Genomic DNA, 20,094 nt, shown 5'->3' on the forward strand with positions numbered 1-20,094 from the left:
GGGGAATAGCCAGTTAACAATGCTGTGGTAGTTTCAGGTGAACATCAAAGGGACTCAGCCATATACAGACATGTATCCATTCTCCCCCAAACCCATCTCCCATCCAGGCTGCCACATAACATTGAGCCGAGTTCCCTGTGCTGTCCAGTTAGGTCCTTGCTGGTGATCCATTTTAATTATCCGAGTGTGTACATGACATTTCCAAAGTCCCTAACTATCCCTTCACCCTGCATAAATTCGTTCTCTAAGTCTGTGAGTCTCTTCTGGGTTTTTGTGTGTGAATTCATTTGTATCAGTTATTTTTAGATTCCACATAAAAGGGATGTCATACGGTGTTTCTCCCGCTCTGTCTGACTTACTTCACTCAGTATGACACTCTCTAGGATCCTCTATGTTTCTGGTGCTGTGCTGTGCTTAGTCACTCAGTCGTGTCCGACTCTTTGCAACCCCATGGACTGTAGCCCACCAGACTCCTCTGTCCATGGGGATTCTCCAGGCAAGAATACTGGAGTGGGTTGCCATGCCCTCCTCCAGGGGATCTTCCCAACCCAGAGATCAAACCCAGGTCTTTCTCACTGCAGGCATATTCTTTACCATCTGAGCCACCAAGGAAGCCCCCCAGTTCAGTTCAGTCATTCAGTCATGTCCAACTCTGTGAGCCCATGGACTGCAGCATGCCAGGCTTCCCTGTCCATCACCAGTTCCCAGAGCTTGCTCATACTCATGTCCATCGAGTTGGTGATGCCATCCAACCATCTCATCCTTTGTCATCCCCTTCTCCTACTACCTTCAATCTTTCCCAGCATCAGAGTCTTTTCTAATGAATCAGTTCTTTGCATCAGGTGGCCAAAGTGTTGGAGCTTCAGCTTCAGCATCAGTCCTTCCAGTGAATATTCAGGACTGATTTCCTTTAGGATTGACTGGTTTGATCTCCTTGCAGTCCAAGGGACTCTCAAGAGTCTTCTCCAACACCACAGTTCAGAAGCATCCATTCTTTGGTGCTCAGCTTTCTTTATAGTCCAACTCTTACACCCATACATGACTACTGGAAAAGCCATAACTTTGACTAGGTGGACCTTTGTCAGCAAAGTGATGTCTCTGCTTTTTAATATACTGTCTAGGTTTGTCATAGCTTTTCTTCCAACGAGCAAGCATCTTTTAATTTCATGGCTGCAGTCACCATATGCAGTGATTTTGGAGCCCAAGAAAATAAAGTCACTGTTTCCATTGTTTCCCTATCTGCCATGAAGTGATGGGACCAGATGCCAAGATCTTCGTTTTTTGAATGTTGAGTTTTAAGCCAACTTTTTCACTCTCCTCACTTTAATCACTTTCATCAAGACGCTCTTTAGTTCCTCTTTACTTTCTGCTATAAGGGTAGGGTTATCTGCATGACTGAGGTTATTGATATTTCTCCCTGCAATCTTCTGCAAACCTGTTTCCAGCTTGTGCTTCATCCAGCCTGGCATTTCACATGATGTACTCTGCATATAAGTTAAATAAGCAGAGTGACAGTATACAGCCTTGATGTACTCCTTTCCCAATTTGGAACCAGTCTGTTGTTCCATGTCTGGTTCTAACTAGAAACCCCCATGTTGCTGCAGATGGCATTATTTCATTCTTTTTCATGGCTGAGTAATATTCCATTGTATATATGTACAACATCTTCTTTATCCATCCCTCTGTCAATGGACATTTAGGCTGCTTCTATGTCTTGGCTACTGTAAATAGTGCTGCAGTGAACATTGGAGCCTATATATCCTTTCAAATCATGTTTTTCTCTGGAGTTTTGCCTAGGAGTGGGGTTGCAGGATCATATGGTATCTCTGTTTTTAGTTTTTTAAGGGGCTTCCATACTGTTATCCACAATGGCTGTACCAATTTACGTTCCCATCAACAGTGTAGGAGCATTCCCTGCTCTCCATACCCTCTCCAGCATTTGTTGTTTGTGCATTTTTTGATGATGGCCTTTCTGCCTGGTGTGAGGTGATACCTAATTGTAGTTTTGATTTGCATTTATCTAATAACTAGTGATGTTGAACATCTTTTCATGTACTTGTTCCCTTTTGCTTGCCTCCTTTTTTACTTTTCAAAGTTCAGCTTTCTGCTGGGGCCTCTGGACAGGAGCATCATTAAGAGAATAATGTTTTTGGAAAGTCAGTGTGTTGGTTGTTCTGGGACTTTCTTGATGAGCCTACCTTGGGGGACAGCAGTGTGATGGTGACCCAGTGAGAAATCAGAACTGCCTCTGGTGTTTATGCAGTAATTCAGGGACATCTGAACGTGCCTCCCAGGATGTCAGCAGACAGAAGGAAGAACAAGAGGATCTTTTAGTGACAGAGGAATCATCAGTACAAAAATACTTTGTCAGGAACACAGTAAATGATCATTAAATGTTAATTAGCTTAAAAAATAGTGGCATCTTTTGAACAGTAAAACATTAGTACCACAAGGGCAAATGCATTAAGTCCCACATAATGTTCAGTACAAGGTATAAAACCTGCTCTCAAAATGAGCTCCCAGAATGTATCACAACCAGCCACCCTATACTTATGAAGGTCTGATACAGACACAGTGGGGAGAGGAGAGCAGGCCATGGACTTGACCACACGTCCCATCCTGGCGCAGGCAGGTGTGTCCACATCTCTTAGATGAATGGGCTGCAGAAACGGGATGCTCTAGAGTTTTCCATTACAATCTGTATCATATAATACAGGAGCAACTTGTCTGTCTTCTAAAACACCTCTGGCTGTCCAGCCATACTCAAGTGGAGGGGAGGTTAAAATAAACACCTTTTGGAGGTCACTTTATGTCATCACACACTGGCCTCTGAAGGCATTTTGAGGATCTGATTCATAAGCAAGTAAATCCTTGCCAGAAGAAACAAAGCTTTCAGGACGTCAACTGAAAGGCTCTCATCTGTTCTTTTAGTTTAAATGATTTTCCTTAACAACTTGGTAAATGTAGGATTTGGGGAATGTTGCCATTTTGGCATTCTGCTTGATAGAAGCAGAGGTTATCTCGACAAGTTCATTTTTTAACTTCTTTTTGCCAAAAGAAAAAAAAAAGATAACTCTAGTTCTGCACAGCTGTAGAACTGTGATGTGGCCTGACCACCTTGCTTTTGGTGGGACTTCTTACCAATCCTCTGAAGTTTGTGTGGACCAAAGACTTAACTTCTGGGTCCTGTGAGCTTCCTCTTCCTACTTGGCGAGTGTCCCTCTTCCCTCCTGAGGTTAGGCGGTCACAGTTCTTCCTTGTGGGAAATACAGTTTCTTTTCTGAGTGGTCGGCCCAAGTTAGACTTGGAGGGGGAGGGGAGAGATAAGGGCATTTCCCCGTGATGGGCATGGCTAAATGTGTCTCAGAGAGGCTACAGTGACTTTTCTTTTAACGAGAAAGACTATTCAGAGACTATGCTGGCTGGGCAGTTTCATATACTTTCATGGAATAAGCTCTCTAGTTTTTTGTTTTGTTTTTAAAAAGCAATTCCCTTTAACATGAGAAAAAAAAGGTGTCTTGGCCATTGCATAGAAAGAATTTTTATCCTGGAAAAAAATTTTCAAATTCTGTTATTTTTGTAACTTTTCAGTTGGACTTTGAAAAATTACAGAGTGCAAAACACTACGTATTTTGTTATCAGTTAGCACCTGAGCATGAAATATGTTTAAGTCAGTGTGAGATTCATCTCTGATTAAGAACAGAGGCCTGAGAGTCCACTTTTTCATTCCCAGCCATACAGCAGTGAGCTAGCATGTTTCCAGATTCCATTTTACTAGAAGAAATTTGACCTTCCCCTTACCACCATTTATCAGATTGTCTTCATGCTTTTTTTATGTCAGTTTTCCAACTCAAACAGTAATTACCTAGGGTATCAGCTCTTTCTGCCTTGTAGCCCAAATGTGATGGCAACTATATGCAGACACACACACACACACACACACACACACACACACACACACGAAATGGGAGTAAGTTGCACAAATCCAATGAAAATCCCCAGAGTGATTTTTTTTAAATCAGCATGTCCATGAAAGAGGCTGGAGGAGGCCAAGCTGGAAACATGGCTGCAGTGCGTGGCGCCATGAGGGGTGTGGAGAGAACAACGACCAGACAGTTGGATTGTTGACATTCACGGTGGGCATGCATTTAAAGAAGTACGGCCTGGAGCTTGCCTTTAAAGATGCTGCTTTGAAACTCAGTTTCTGAGCTCTCTCCAGTGTGAATACATGTTTGTGGCCAGAAAGAAAACCTGAGTCTTTTCTGAGAGATTACCATTGTTTGTGAAAAGCTGTCCGACTTCCCCACTCTCCAGACCTTCTGCTTTATTGAAACAGCTCTTCCTTCTGCAGTTGGCAGTGTTGATATCACAGGCCACACAGGGCTCGAACCTGAAGGGGTCCCTTAAGAGCCCAGAGCCTTCCCCCCACTCCCAGCCCCTGAGTGTATCACCTTTATTCCCAGACAACTGTGTGAGTGTGGGTGTTTCAAAAATAATAATGCTAAATAGATTCACTTTCTCTGGTTTTCCTAGCTAGGCTCCAGCTTCTGTATTATATACCATGTGGGTTTGCACTCTGATCTCTCTAGTAAGTTAGAGATTGTTTTAGCCACTAAGCCGAGGCTCTTGCCTGTCTTATTTATTCCATGGAAATAGCATTAGAAATAGGAAATGTGATATATTTATAAAGCAACCATTAAAAATCATGTTTTCCAGGAATATGTAATGTCATGACTAGGACTCACAATGTAACACTAAATGGATATACAGGATCTTAAGCAAAATGTGAAGTGTGATACAGTTAAAAGTTGATTTATGTAAGTTTATAAAAAGACTTGGAAGAAAATCAGCAAAATGTTGCAAGTGCTATTCTTGATGGAAAACCTATAGACTGTTTTATTATTTCTTTTCTGTTTTCCCCCATACTTTTCAGAGTAAAATCTGCATTGATTTCTTAATTAAAAAAATATAAAACTGTATTTTAGAAACTCTTAAAAGGAAATAAGGAAAGTGGCAGGGGAGTCCTCTGGAGAGAGGGGTGGCAGAATTCAGTGTACCAGGCCTCATTTCTCCTGACTTAAGATTAGCAAGCTCCTTGTCAGGGCATCCTACTGGTGAAAAATGCCAGCCCAGCAACACCAGCAGGTGCAGACTCTGCCCTGAGCCCAGGGAGCGTTGGGTATGTGCCAGCATCTGCTGGGTTGGCAGCCCCCACGGGGGCTGGGTGTCAGGCAGACGCTGTGCCTGCGGTTCAGAATCAGAGAGAGGGGGGCTGGCCCAGCTCCTCCTCCGCCCCCCCAGGTTCACCCAGCACCGAGGGCCTGGCCAGAACTGTCCGATGAGGTTGTGTGTCGTTCGATGTGCTCTCCGAGGGAGCCGAAGCAGTGGTCGTTCCTAGGATAAAGGGAACGCAAGACAGCGTGGGCCCATCTCTGGAGAGAAGCAGACCCGGCGTGGAGCTGGTCCCGCCCGGCTGGGGCTCAGGTGTCAGGGCTGTGTGAGGATTCATCTGTCACCGTCTAAAAGGAGGGTCAATGCCTCTGTGAGACAAGTGCGGGAGCTCCAACCAGGACAAGGCAGATACTGTCATGAGTTCACTCATCACCCCTCCCGTGCCCGAGAGGAGCATGCTCCCTCCAGGGACAGAGGCGCCCTTTGTTCCAGGAGGTGGAGGGACACACGTGTGCGTCAGGCTTTCAGATGGGCCCATTTCACTTGCAGCGTTTGTGTGTGTGTGTAGTTGCTAAGTCGTGTCCAACTCTTTGCGACCCCATGGACTGTAGTCTGCCAGGCTCCCCTGTTCATGGGGTTCTCCAGGCAAGAACACTGGAGTGGGTTGCCATTTCCTCCTCCAGGGGAACATCCTGACCCAGGATCGAACCCACATCTCCTGCATTGGCAGGCAGGTTCTTTATCAGTGAGCCACCAGTGAAGCCCCTAAACCTGAGTTTGTTTCTGTTTTGCGTGTGTATTCATTTGTATTGTTTTTAAATTGCACGTAAGAGATATCATACAGTATCATACAAGTCTCTTCTCCACTCTTGGCTGCCCTAAACCCAGTGCAGTGCTGTGGCATGGAGGTGGTGGGAACAGAGCATTACCAGGTAGATAATGAGATCATTCACAGGAAAGCCATGAATGTTGCTTCCCAGTGGATAGTCATGACCACTGAGCAATGGAGTGCAGTGTATGAGCAGGACTCTTGAGGAGGCGGGAAGGGACAGAGGGTGGACTAGGTATTCTTTGAGTTCCCAAAGCTGGGTTGGAAGGAAAAGACAAGGGGACAGGGGGAGTCTGGTCACTGTAATCCTTTTTCCCTTCCAACCCGGTTTTGGGAACTCAAAGAAGAGCTAGGGGTTTTGTAGCTGCCCGTAAATAAGTGGATGAGCAGTTATGAGGGGACTGAAGTTTTTCTGTAACAGGAATGTCATCTCTGCAAACACAAGCCAATCCTGTGCCTAGTCCCCGCCTGAACATGGAATCCCATCTCACACTGATGTACATGCCGGTGTCCCCCCCGCGTGGCTCCCAGCACGGTGATGGGTGGGTGTGGCTTCGTAGATGCGCAGGTGTGTGGACAAAGAGGGCGGTTAGTGGTCACAAGGGCTCTAGTCTCACTCTGTCTCTTTGCCTTGGGAGGCACAAAGAGACTGGAACTTCTCGTTTCAGACTGACCTTGACTTTCCTCAATTTTTTCGCCTCAGATCATCCAGTCCCTCCTAGAACTTGACCAAAACAGAAGCAAGCTCAAGTTGTACATCAGACACCTGACCGCCCTCTGCCACGACCGAGACCCCCTGATCCTCCGAGGACTCACTCCACCAGCCGCCTATAAGCTGGACGACGACCAGGCAGCGTGGGAGAATGAGCTGCAGAAGATGACCCAGGAACAGGTAAGACCCCCACCTGGGCTCGGACGACAGCCTCACCAAAGCCAGCTGCTCTGTAAGTTGATGCAGTAGAAGCTGCCTTGGGGAATTCAGGGTTCAGAATCAAGATTCTTAACAGGGGTTGGTTCTTCAGTAGAAATTAGGAGCTACCATTTGAAGTAAGTCCCATTTGGTTCTTCCTGCAGTGTAACTTGCTAAAGAATCAGAAAGGGCTGGTTGAGAAGGCAGAAAGTTGCGGGGAGGGGCAAGGGAGAGTGGAATGAATTGGGAGAGTAGCACTGACATATATACACAACCACGTGCAAAAGAGAGAGCTAGTGGGAAGCTGATGTACAACACAGGGAGCTCAGCTCTGGCTCTGCGATGACCTAAAGGGGTGGGATGGCAGGGGGAGGGGAGCGCAAGAGGGAGCGTCTGTGTGTACATATGGCTGATTCACTTCATTGTACAGCAGAGACTAACACAACATTATAAAGCGATTATGCTCCAAAAAAGAAAGAAAACAAATTTTTCTTTTCTTTCTTTCTTCTCTCCCAAAAAAAGAAGGGAGACAGCTAAGGGGCATGTGATGGTGGCCACGGACGGGAAGTCTGACCTGCAGGACCCCTGACAGGTCAGCTGTCTCTCAGGAACTGTGGGTCATGACCTACTGAGTTTTTCAAATAAGAGAACCATGAGATGAATGAATTTAGGTGATCTCCTCCCCCTACCATCCCACTACATTTTCTGTTTAGTGTTGCCCATAAAATCCATCAGTTCTTTTTTCCATGTTATGATTTTTTGAGTTCAGTAGAGAAATGAGAAGGCTAGTCCGGAGACAAAAACCATGAATAAAAGAACCAAGGAGAAAACAGAATGAGGACAGAGGTAGAGAGTAGCCGTGGAAAGTGAAGGAAAGAAAAGTTGAATCAACACTGAGAAATAAACATAGAAAAAGAACTGGAGTAGTGTTCGAGTGTTTATCTTCAGCTGCTTTCACTCCTGGCTGCAGAGCGGGGGTCATGGTATCCCAGCCCCTCATAGACGGTGGTCATGTTGTCAGTTGGCTATGCCTCTGCTCTAGAGGGTTGAAGCCATGTTCTCTCTTCCAGCTGAATGCGTCCTGTTTGTTCACCGGTAATGCGAGAGGGGAGGCTGTGTCAAATAGGACACTTCTGTGATTCAGGGTTGTAGGCAGCGATGACAGCAGAGGTGGTCGATAAGTATGCTGTGGGGTCACGGTGGGACTGACTCCCAGGTGTGGACATTACCTAAAGTCAAGCACATTTAAGGGCCTGTCAGTCACCCGCCTGATTGGAGTGATGGAAAAGGAAAGGCCTACCTCTCAAATTTAGGGTGTTACTGTAGAAATTTTACTTTCTTCTTGAAAGAGGAAAAATTTTACAGGACAGATTTAAATTGAATTTCTGATAGGTTCTTTTGATATTAGTAACTGTGTAGTTAAAATACCACTGGAAGCCCACTGAAAACAGAGCACATGGCTAGTTAATTTTAGAAACTTTACTTCAAAATCTTGCAGAGACAGGGCATCTCAAAGCAGGAACAGTGATGTATCAAAGTTTGTTGTTGTTTTTTAGTCGCTAAGTTGTGTCCAATTGTTTTCAACCCCATGAACTGTAGCCCACCAGGCTGCTCAACCTATGGGATTTCCCAGGCAAGACTACTAGAGTGGGTTGTCATTTCCTTTTCCAGGGGATCTTCCTGACCCAGGGATCAAACCCAGGTCTCCTGCTTTAGCAGGCAGATTCTTTACCACTGAGCTGCCAGGGAAGCCCCATACGGTTGATTACAGGTGAGGAAATGAACTCCCTGTAAATAGCCTGTTTACCCCACACCCGTGAGGAGACATCATGAGAAGGCAGACTGCGGCAGAAAGAACGCATAGGTCTGTCCACAGGAAGACTGGAAGCACGTGTGGGATAACTTCTTCCCCGGAGAAGGTTGTGGAAGGGACCAGCACTAGGAGGTGATTGCAGTCAGATTAGTTCTCGGCTTTTTTCCAACCCTGGTTGTCGGTTATTTTAGTATAAAGAGGATGTAAAGTAACCCTTCGGTTTAGGGCTGTATTCAAGTATGACCTCCTAGCCCAAACTCTACCAAAAGAAAAAAATTAGGTAAAAGACTTGAAGAAGATTGGAGTATTAAAAAATAAACATTTTTAAAGGGTGGATTACATAGGAAAATTTAAAAGAAAGACAAAGCGTGGAGCTCAGTTACTGGATGAAGGCTTTTGTCTCAGTGGTGAGGAATCCTGTGTTTCTCTTTTCATTTTCTACTGAGGACAGAAGATGAGAGTATGCGTGCATGCTAAGTCACTTCAGTCGTGTTCAGCTCTTTGTGACCTCATAGACTGTAGCCCTCCAGACTCCTCTGTCCATGGGATTCTCCAGGCGAGAATACTGGAGTGAGTTGCCATTTCCTTCTCTAAGATGAGAGTGTATTCAATTATAAAATAAATATTTCAATTAGACATAGGGAAGAATCTGAATGTAGAATTGTGACCATGGGACAAATTGCAAAGAAGTGTGTTAATACAATTTCCTTTCAAAGAGATTAAGAAACTATGGTTGAGCCCCAGACACTGTGGTCCTCCCCAGCCCTGGCATACTTGTCAGCACTGTGCCCAATTGATACAGGTTGGCTCATCCTGCCAGTAGACATGTGCGACCTACGTGCTGAAAGAGTGAATATTTTTTAAAGGGCATTTTTTGTTTTTAAAACCTTAGCAGCCCTGAAATTTTAGGTGAAGTCAGTGTTTTGGATTCTAAGATTGAGCCTTTGTAAACCAAGACTTCCCAGGTGGCTCAGTGGTAAAGAATCCACCTGCCAGTGCAGGTCCCCTGAGGGAAATGGCAACCCATTCCAGTATTCTTGCCTGGAGAATCCTATGGACAGAGGAACCTGGCGGGCTACAGTCCATGGGGTCGCCGAGTCAGACACGACTGAGCGACCAAGCACACACACCAAGGATTAGCAGTGGGTGGTTGTTTTCAAGCCTTACTAGAGAAATGCGTCTAAGTTCTAGACGTTAGCAAAGTGCTAAGATTACCCCCAGTTCAGCAGGCATAGAGACATAAAGACACTAAACATGAGAGGAGAAAATGAAAAGACGTACTTCATCAAAACTTGAAATTTCTGTTGATCAGAATACTGGGAGGAAATATTCACAGTATATATATCAAACTAAGGACTTGAATCGAGAAGATATGTTTAAAATCAGAAACAAAAGACAAAAATAGCATAATTTTTAAATGGGCAGAAGACGTGAACCAACACCTCGCAAGAGAAAATACACAAACCAAGCACATGAACACAGTGTCCACATATAAGCAGAAGTCACAAGGAGACAGCACCGCAGTCCCACAAAAGTGGCTGAAATTCACCAAGTGTCCATGATTACATGGAGCAGCTAGAACTCTTGCTCACTGTGCTGAGCATTTAGAATGGCCCTGATGTTGAGAAAGACAGGGCAGGAGGAAAAGGGGGCGACAGAGGATGAGATGGTTGAATGGCATCACTGACTCAATGGACATGAGTTTGGGCAAACTCCAGGAGTTGGTGATGGACAGGGAGGCTTGGTGTGCTGCAGTCAATGGGGTAACAAAGAGCCAGACACAACTGAGTGAACAACAGTAGCCCAGGGGGCTCCTGAGGCCCTAACTGCCCCTAAGGTGATTGTTTCAGGCCTTCGAACAACCAGCTTCCAGACAGACTCTGGAAATGGCCCTCCACATGAATCCCAGGGCCTGCCTGTTCCAGCAGGAGGTGCTGGAGAGCCTTGCTCACGTCCACTGATTTCGACATCCTCCCTTGGAGGCTGCAGGGCCTGCTGGTGACATTGGTGCAGAGTGCTCTGAACAGAACTTAATAGCTGGGCCTTTCCTTAAAGGTGCTTCACAGACATCAGGGCATAAAGTGTGGCTTCACCCACGCTTCCAGGGGCCCAGGCTCCCCATGTGCTGAGCATTGAGCATCCACTGAGCCAGACTGGACTGGAGGGTCCCTGGGATCTCCCATCTTGAGCTCTAGTGGCTGTGGGAACATTTTCCTTTCAAACCCAACGTTCCCCGAGAGCTTTCAAATCACATCACACACGCTTCCCTTTAACAAGCCCAAATGAATGACTGTCCAGCCCCCTGCAATCTTCTCCGCATCAGTACAGCTGCTATATTATCACATTGTGCCTGCCCCCCACCACCGTGCATGGTCCTCTCTACAATGGTCGTGGGTCCCCGAGGTCCCTCAGCAGCCCACGTGACCCTGGAACTTTGGTCAGTACTGGAGCCCCTTCTATGGTCCCTCTGAATTGCTGGGCTGGGAGCTTGTAAAAGGTCATTCTGTCGTCTCACCAGGGAGCCAGGAGACCACCCAGGGAAGGTGTCGGCACTAAGAAGGCAAAAAGCAAGCAAGGGAGGGAGCCTTGCCCTCCTCCCTCCCTGTCACAAGGCCCTAGAGTCGGGGGCCACGTGCTGGATGGAGAGTGTGCACTGACCACACGCCACTGCCGCCGAGGCCACTGCCCTCTGTCCTGCTCGGCCGCAGTGACTTGTGGGTGTGGGTGAGCCGTGTGCTGGTTTAGCACTTAAACCTCAGCCACAGCAGAGCCTTGCTCCTGCCGTCCCGATGGCCTCAGCGTTAGAGGTCTCACTAGTTGTCCGGGTGGTTTGTTATCTGTTTCTGATCCTTCGCCTCTGACATACTCAATTCTGAGAGCCAAACCAAACCCACTGGACTAGCCGGCCATGTCTGCGGTTCCCAGAACCCAGCTGCTGCCCTTCGGCCCCTGTGGCACAGAGAGACCTTCTCCTCCGTGTGGGCAAGGTCAGCTCTCAGCATAAATGTCTCTGCTCACGTTAGTTAACAGGTTTGTAGGAGATGGTGTGAGGTGTTACCCATTGAGATTCTGCCGGGCAGGAATCCTGCTTAAACTTCCACACTGTAGTGTTTGGGGTGCTGCATAGACTCCTTTCAGAATGAGGAGACATTTTTAAAGAATGGGTCATGGCATACATATATTTTATCCATTTTGGAACCGAGTCCAATGTTATAAATATTACAGCACTAAAAGATTGCATAACAAAGTATAAAATTAATTTCTAGAGCTGTACAATACTCAAATTCTATGGTGCTCAAGAACCATAGATGTCAGTGTTGGATAGTATCGTCTTGGAAGGTATACAAGAAGCATGGAGAAACAGGCAATAATATTTACATATTATAGAAAATGTGTTTAACAAAATCTGTGTCCTAGGATTTAAAAAACGAAAAAGCCACCACACATTCTCAAGCGCACAGCGCTGTCCCAGCAAGCAGGGACAGGGAGGCCTGGCACAGGCCAAGGTCCGCCTCTGCCTAAGGACGCACTGCATCTGAACGCCGCACCCATTGGGTACCTGGCTTGTTCTTTCAGATTCACAGGGAGACAGTTGACAAATTGTAAGATGTTTCAAGTGTGCAGGGTGGTGATTGCTGACTTTGTGAAAGTATTCCCCTCATCAAGTTAATTTATCACCTCTCATTACCTACCTTTTTTAAAGTTCTATGTTCTTAGCAAATTTCAGTTATATAAGACAGTGTTAACAGCTGTAGTCACAGCTGGCTTGTTGCTTGAATGGGATGATACGTCCAAGTCCTTTGGTGTTCTGGGACATTTTTACATGAGAGGATTCCGCCTTCTCCTGACTCTTAAAATTCAGTATCTTGGGAGCCAGTCAGACAGATGTTAATGTCCTGTTGTGTGTGGAAGGGGTGTCTGTTCCCACTTCTGTCTTTTGTCAGCATGTCTTCCATCTCTTTCTCTATTCACTCCCCTCCCCAGCCCGTTCAGAGAAGGTGTAACACCTGTGTCAGGATAGAATCTTTCAGGAAGGAGACTAACCTGGGAGGTAAAATATCACACAGAAAAACCCAGATTATCTCAGCCAGAGGCGAATACTTCAAGCAGGAAATACTTTGGAAGTGTCCAGACTTAAGTAGGCTGGAGATGAAGACATTAGTACATTAGTGACATCTGCAAGTCCAGCAGAGAATTATCAGAAAGCAGGAGTTGGTGGTGGTTTATGGCAGATGACTATCGAAACCCGGACTGTCCCATCACTGTCCGTGCCTGGGTCCAGCCCCTGTTGTCCCCAGGGAGCTTACTTTGGGGGAAAAGGTTTCAGCAGCTGTGTTTCGGTCCTGTACATCCATTGACCCCAGTTCATGTGGGTCACTTGACTCCAGGTTGTTGACTCTCACAAAACCACGACTGACCGTAGCCTTCAGAAGATGATAAGCAGCCATGAATGACGTGGGGACTCTGAGACATCTGGTGGTTAACGGGCAAGACCAGATGTCCTGTGAAACTGGCCTCTGAGGTGGGGACAGGACCTCTGTTTCTCTCCGGAGCACTTGTGTCTGAAGACAAGAGTTTGACCCCCTGGTTGCTGGCTGCCGCGGCATGGAAAACAAGCCCTGAGTTTCCTGGGACTCAGGCTCCATCAGTCTACACGACACTGGCCTCTCGGCCTCCTCAGGCCTCACGCACCTTCCGTGAAGGTTAGAGAACTGAACTGCAAGTCCTGTTAGCTCCCTTCTGGGTGTATGAGTCTCAGTTTCAGAATCAGCCTGCTCTTAGGTCTGGTGGCTCCACCATTGGATGTTTTGTCGGGGAGGGGGTTAGTATAGAAAACTAAACTGTGTGATTTGTACAGATACAGAGTCACCACAGACCTGATGTGCTTTATTCTCTTTAGGGCTGGGAAGTTGCTGCAGGGCTTTCAATGCTGGGCAGCAAAGACGCCCTTGGTTTGTTTTTATCTTTGCTCAGTTTTTAACCATTGGAAAGCCTAGCTCCTCCCCCAGGGCACACGGCAGGTATTCATCCAGAGACTGTGTAGGGAGCACCTCCCGTGTGCAGGGCTTAATTTAATGTGCTCTTGACAGTCCTGGGATGGCATTTGTGATGTTCACACTTCAAGAGGCTTTAGGGCTGGGCTTTGCTCCCTCCTTGTCGCCCGACGTGAGGGAAGGAGAGGAGGACAGTCCTTTATGTCCCCAGCCGCACCTCAAGAAGGTCACCATGCAGTAGCGTGTTATCACTGGGGAACCGATGGTGATGGATCCTGGTGGTGGAGTGAGCAGACTCTTTCCATATTCGTCCTGGAGGAGCCGTGACACCCTGTTCACTTCTGGCCTAAGCAGCAGCAGCCTCTCCTTAGGAAGACAGACCCAGCGTTGCCGGGCAGAGGGTTCATCACGAGGCAGGGAAGGGTGAGGAGAGGGCCCAGCAGCAACGTCATGGCTACCAGCACGGCTAGTCAGCTTGCACAGTCCAGGGCAGGGTGGCCGGCAGCTGGGGTCAGGGAGACCTTGGGAAGAAACCCGGAAAGTTGAAGCTGCAAGCTCGGGCTTGAGATAGAAGGAAGAAAGGGTTTCGAGGTTTACTGTAATCCGTGGGGAGGGATTGTAGGCACGTTCTTCAAGGTCAGCAGGCATTTCCCTGTTACCAATGCCAGAGGGATGCCACAAAGCACAAAGGCGACCAAACTCCTGTGGAAAAGTAAGTGAAGTATTTACTGCCTGGACATGAAATGTCCACCGTGCTGTCAGGTCCCACTGACCACGTAAGTTTCATGTTTTATTCAGCAGATAATTGGGCTTCCCTGGTGGCTCAGATGGTAAAGAACCCACCTGCCAATGCAGGAGACTCGGGTTCAATCCCTGGGCCAGGAAGATCCACTGGAGAAGGAAGTGGCAACCCACTCCAGTATTCTTGCCTGGAAAATCCCATGGACAGAGGAGCCTGGAAGGCTGCAGTCCATGGAGTCACAAAGAGTCGGACATGACTTAGTGACTAAACAACAACAACAGCAAATAATTATGGCAGAATACGTAGCAGTTTATTCTAATTGTTCAAACATCCAAACTTGGATTGTTTCGTGTCTTCATGTCTCCTGGGTCAGTATAGTTTAAACAGCCTGCGAATTGGGGCTGGGGGCTATAGCCTAGATCTGACTGGGATAGAGGACCACTCCAATAGAGGACCATCACCTCTACAAGGCTCCAGTCATCATGTCCATTGACAGCTCAAACCTCACGGACTCTGCATCTGCTTTTAGAAACCTCAAGTTCAGATTCCTGTCTGCTAAAACCAAACCAAGCATCTCTATGTGATTTTCCCGCCCACCACCAACCCAGCTACAAACACAAATGAATCTGAGTCACTGCCAAGCACAGCGGTATTCATCCAGTCATGTCTCTTGTAACCATCCCTCCCGCCTTTATACCCACCCCTCCACCCTCTTCTCTCTCCCTGTCCTGTGTCTGCGAACACAGGGCCATATGCCTTGAAATAATGCTTTTCTGCTCATTTAAGACCGTCCTGTTTCGTGGGTCTCTGTTAGCTCTCCCTTGGCCTTGACTGGGCTGTGGAGAGAAGCCATCCCCGCCCTGACTCCCTGACCCGTGCTGGGCGGTGGAGGTTCTGGGCCGCTTCCAGGGCCACCAGCCCATCCTCCACTGTCTCTCTGCCTCTGCGTCCCGCCCACTGGGTCCTGATCCGTCTCCCTGCATCAGCTCTGCTCTTTGACATGGAAGGCAGCGTGGGAGCCCACACAGTCTCCCTCACGGCCAGCCTGTCGTGACGTGTTTTTGTGGGTTTTGGGGCATCTTCTCCCTGCCCTTCCCTTCTGCCTTGCTCCCTCCCGTGCGTGTTGCTTTGAGAATCCAGATTGAATTGCTGTTGCATTTGTGATTCTTGGCCCGAGTCCCTCTAGAAATCGTATTACTACTCTGAATTCAGTGAGGGCTGGAGTAGCTACTAAGAACAGAATACATTATCATAACATTCAGCAGACAAAGCCAGAAAATTCATGCCAGAGGCCAGCTTGGTATCCTGTACTGGTCCCACGGTCCATCTTTTCAGAACTTTAACAGTGTGGGTATCTCGATGGTAGGTTGACGCGTCCTGCTACAAGGCCTTCGCCGTCAGACAGTCTTGACTTGGAGATGCTTCAGGTTTATCTTTAAGAGCTTTTGGAAAAGTTGCGGGTGTTCCTCCTCCCCCAGGGTTAGCATCTGTTCCTTCAGTTCCTCCTCCAGTTGTTTTTTGATTGTCTGCTCTGTGCAGGCTGCTTTGCTCAGCAGCCTTGGTATGTAAAAAAGAATTCATTGAGGAACTTGCCGAAGCATTGGGGAATTAAACATGTAGCCAACTCCTGAGACACGAGACAAAATGAATGCTTCAACAACAGTGTTCACTTCTGACAAGGGGCGTCTCCATGATGAAGGATAAGTTAGATGGGAAGCGGGGGTGTTGGAGGTGAGATGGTCCGTGTCCCAGGGTGAGGGAACCGCATCAGAACGAAAGCACAGAGGATGACCAGGATACACTGGGAGATGAAACTGGGAAAATAGGACGGGACGGATGGTGGCCGCCGTGCCAGAGGGACTGGACTCTGTTTATAGGGAGGAAATCATTTAAGATCTTGGAAGAGGAGGAGCAAACTTAACCCAACCCATCTTAGAAAGGGTTGAGATGGTTCTGTGGGCTCAGTCGCTTCAGTTGTGTCCAACTCTTTGTGACCCCATGGACCGTAGCCCACCAGGCTCCTCTGTCCATGGGATTCTCTAGGCAAGAATACTGGAGGGGGTTACCATTCCCTTCTCCAGAGATGGTTGTGAAGCTATTGCAATAAGCAGAAGATGCTAAGATCCAAGAGCCAGTGTCAGGTTTGTGACCAGGAGATCAGAGAGGAAGAAACTAAATCAAAAAAACCATGGCCTGGAAAGGGCGTTCACAGGAGCTCCTCCAAAGATGAAATGGCCTTACAAACACATTTTTGAATACTTCGCCTCTGTTTATGGGTTCACTGCATAGAACTGTGAATGAAAACAGCCCTGTCACATTAGCAAGTTTGCAGGGGAGGTGGGTGTGACCCCAGGGGACCAGGAGGATGGGAAATGGTCACCCTTATTTGTTGACTAAAAGTTAGTGCAGCTGTTCTGAACAGTTTGGTGACGTGTCCAGAGCTTTAAAAAGGAATATACCCTTTGATGCAGGATTCTAAGAAGACAGCCAGAGATACGCATAGATTTATGTTTAGAAAATTTCAACACACTAATATTAATGGTAGTGAAAACAAGCTACATCTCTAATAACTGAATTAGTGAAATAAATTATAATATATCCGTAAAAAGGATTGCAATGCAGCCCTTTCAAAATTTGGGTTCTAGAGGAATATTTAATCACGTGAAGAACTATTTTGTAGCACTGTTTCCCATGGTCGTTCTGCTGCTCTGAGCTCTTTACATTTCCTCTCCTGCCCTGAATCAAGCGTGTCAGCCACACGCACTCACACACACACACCACAGCTGTGTGTGGAGAACACTGTATCGGCAGGTAGTTTGGGCAGAATTAACACTTACAATGTTGAGCCTTCCCATCTGGGATTGTGTCATATCTCGATTTAAGGTACATGGTCCTTCTACACATAGTGCCATGCAGTTTTTCAGCGCAGAGGTCTTAGTCAACTTTTGAGAGAGCAATTTTGGTGAAAGGGCAAAAAGCCAAATTCTTAGATGTTAAGGAAGAAAATGAGAAACAGAGGTAGGAAACATACAGTTATTTTAGATATTTGATGGTGAAAGAAAGGAAAACAATTTAGCGCACATGCACATGAGAGAGGCGGGTTCAGAAAGCTTGGGGTGAAGGAGCCGCCCGAGGCCGTGTTCAGAGGCTGGGGAGGGGAAAGGTTGGAAACAGAGTTAGTTGATGGGCCAGGGCCGTGGGAGATGGCTCCAGGTGACCTGGAAGAGGAGGAACAGGAGCGTCGTGGGGTCGTTTTGAGATTGGATGTGTCACGTCTGCATTACCTTAATAATGAGTTCCTCAGGCTCCCCGTCACCTTGCCAACAAAGGTCCATATAGTCAAAGCTATGGTTTTTCCAGTAGTCATATACGGATGTGAGAGTTGGACCATAAAGAAGGCTGAGCACCAAAGAATTGATGCTTTCGAACTATTGCTGGAGAAGACTCTTGAGAGTCTCTTGGACAGCACGGAGATCAAACCAACAACAAGTGAAGTTGCTCAGTCGTGTCCGACTCTTTGCGACCCCATGGACTGTAGCCCACCAGGCTTCTCCATCCATGGAATTTTCTAGGCAAGAGTACTGGAGTGGGTTGCCATTTCCTTCTCCAGGGGACCTAACCAGTCAATCCTAAAGGAAATCACCCTGAATATTCACTGGAAGGACTGGTGCTGAAGCTCTTATACTTTGGCTACCTGATTCGAAGAGCCGATTCATTGGAAAAGACCCTGATGCTGGGAAAGATTGGAGGCAGGAGGAGAAGAGGATGACAGTGGATGAGATGGTTGGATGGCATCACTGATTCAATGGACGTGAGTTTGAGCAAACTCCAGGAGATGAAGGACAGGGAAGCGTGGCATGCTGCAGTCCATGTGCTCACAGAGTCAGACAGGACTGAGCAACTGAACAACAGCAGACTCACGGCTGCCAGCCCCTGAGCCGTCCTGGTGCTCTATCCTTTGCCACGGCAGCAGTAGCACCCGCATGCAGGATGCCACCTTCCCAGTCATCCTCAGCCACGTTTCCAAGTCCCTGTTTCTTTATTATTATTATTATTATTAATTTTTAAAAGCTATTTATTTGGCTGCACCAGGTCTTAGTTGCGGCATGTGGGATCTAGTTCCCTGACCAGGGATGGAACCTGGGCCCCCTACGTTGGAAGCAGAGAGTCTTAGCCGCTGGACCAGAGAAATCCCCCCCATTTCTTTTAGCCGACCCTGTTTTCTATCTTCTCTGCTGGAGGCAGATGGCTGTACACCTCTTACTCCAAGATTCCCTTCCTCCAGAGTATCTTAGTTCTCTTAAGTAGAAAAAGGCCCAAGGTGCTTGGGGAAGATTTCATGTTAGGTGTTTATTTATGAAGAAAGCAGAGATGCTGAGGTATGGGATTTGATGCTGCTGTTACAGGAGCTTATGGGATTCATGGGAACACGTTTGTTTTTTAAATGTATTTGGAAATGTTCTTAGGGTTGTTGTTATTTGTCTTTAGATACAAAGATCTCAGCACATACACAGAAAATTGCATCTCTGTATCTAGAGGGGGAGATTCTGTGAACCTACACGCTGCATATGATTATGGTGTTTTTAAGAAAATAAACAAGACGATAGTGTTTTTTCACTGTAGTACTTGCGGGGGTAGAACTGACCTGCCAGTATTAGAAAGAAGAGAGTAGGAAGCAGAAGATCTTGTTGGCTTACTCAGCCGAGTTTATATCCACTAAGTTGGGATTTGTCACTTTAACAAGGAAGGGAAGAGAGACAGAGGAGCATTGCAGCTAGGATGGAATAAGCTTTTTCATTAAATCCCCAATATTGGATGTCTGTACGTTTTGGGAAATCCTTCTCTGTGTTAAGTCTAAGGGGCTTTTCTTTGGGGAGGAGGCGAAGGATGGAGAGACAAGCTGGTAAGTTCAGTTTCAGAAGCCGCAACACACCTTCCCTGCTTCGTCCACAGGGTCTACTACATGCTGAAACCACACAGAAACTGCCTTTTTTTTTTTTCTTTTTTGCATGTGCTGTGCATGCTAATGAAATACTGTTAAATAACAAGGTACTAATCCCCCTCAAGATTTGTCCTCATACCTGTGCTGCAAGAGCACAGCTGTCTCAAGTCTTCGTTTGGTTTCTTCACGTTGCCTTTCTTCCCTAAGTCGTCTGAAGTTTTAACGACACTTTTCCCAGCACTCAGCACTCCTCGGACCTCAGATGACTAAAGCTTTGCATTTCAGAGTCAAAACAGAAATCCTCATTTGAGAAGCAGTTCCCATTTCACAGGAAAGGTTGATCTTTGAGATATTTTTTCAAGACAGGAAATAACTAGCATGTAATGGATCGAGTGCCAGTGGAATCTCTCTCTGCCCTGCTGTGCCCTCACATGGTGCTCTTCCAGATCCAGTGCAAGCCAGCCTCGATCCCCGGAGACAGAGAGGGACCCACCAGTGAAGGAGCACTGCCTCCTCTATTCTCACCCCTCTGTGTCTAAGCACTTTTCCCCAGGCAGACCATTCATTAGATGTTGGGAAAGCGTAGCCTTTGTGGCTGACCTCTGGTTTTCCCTCTGATCTCTTCCATCACTCCTGGGTCTCTCTGGTCCTCCTCCAGTTCTGTTGCCCTTCTCCCTTCCACTTCCAGCCCT

The 20,094-nt window shown here is 47.0% G+C and overlaps 1 protein-coding gene across 20 annotated transcripts in view; it reads left to right on the forward strand.

Annotated features, from left to right (window-relative positions):
* The window catches only part of ERC1 (ELKS/RAB6-interacting/CAST family member 1), a 266,710-nt gene that overhangs the window by 240,724 nt on the left and 5,892 nt on the right, over positions 1 to 20,094 (forward strand). For all 20 annotated transcript variants that reach the window (XM_081594049.1, XM_081594055.1, XM_081594053.1 and 17 more), the window contains one exon: positions 6,705 to 6,893. In XM_081594049.1, coding sequence (XP_081450175.1) covers positions 6,705 to 6,893 — 189 coding nt within the window. The remainder of the gene's footprint in view (positions 1 to 6,704; positions 6,894 to 20,094) is intronic.

This window comes from Giraffa tippelskirchi, chromosome 4 (genome assembly GCF_054371585.1).
Source record: "Giraffa tippelskirchi isolate mGirTip1 chromosome 4, T2T-mGirTip1v1.2.pri, whole genome shotgun sequence".
Lineage (NCBI taxonomy): Eukaryota > Metazoa > Chordata > Mammalia > Artiodactyla > Giraffidae > Giraffa > Giraffa tippelskirchi.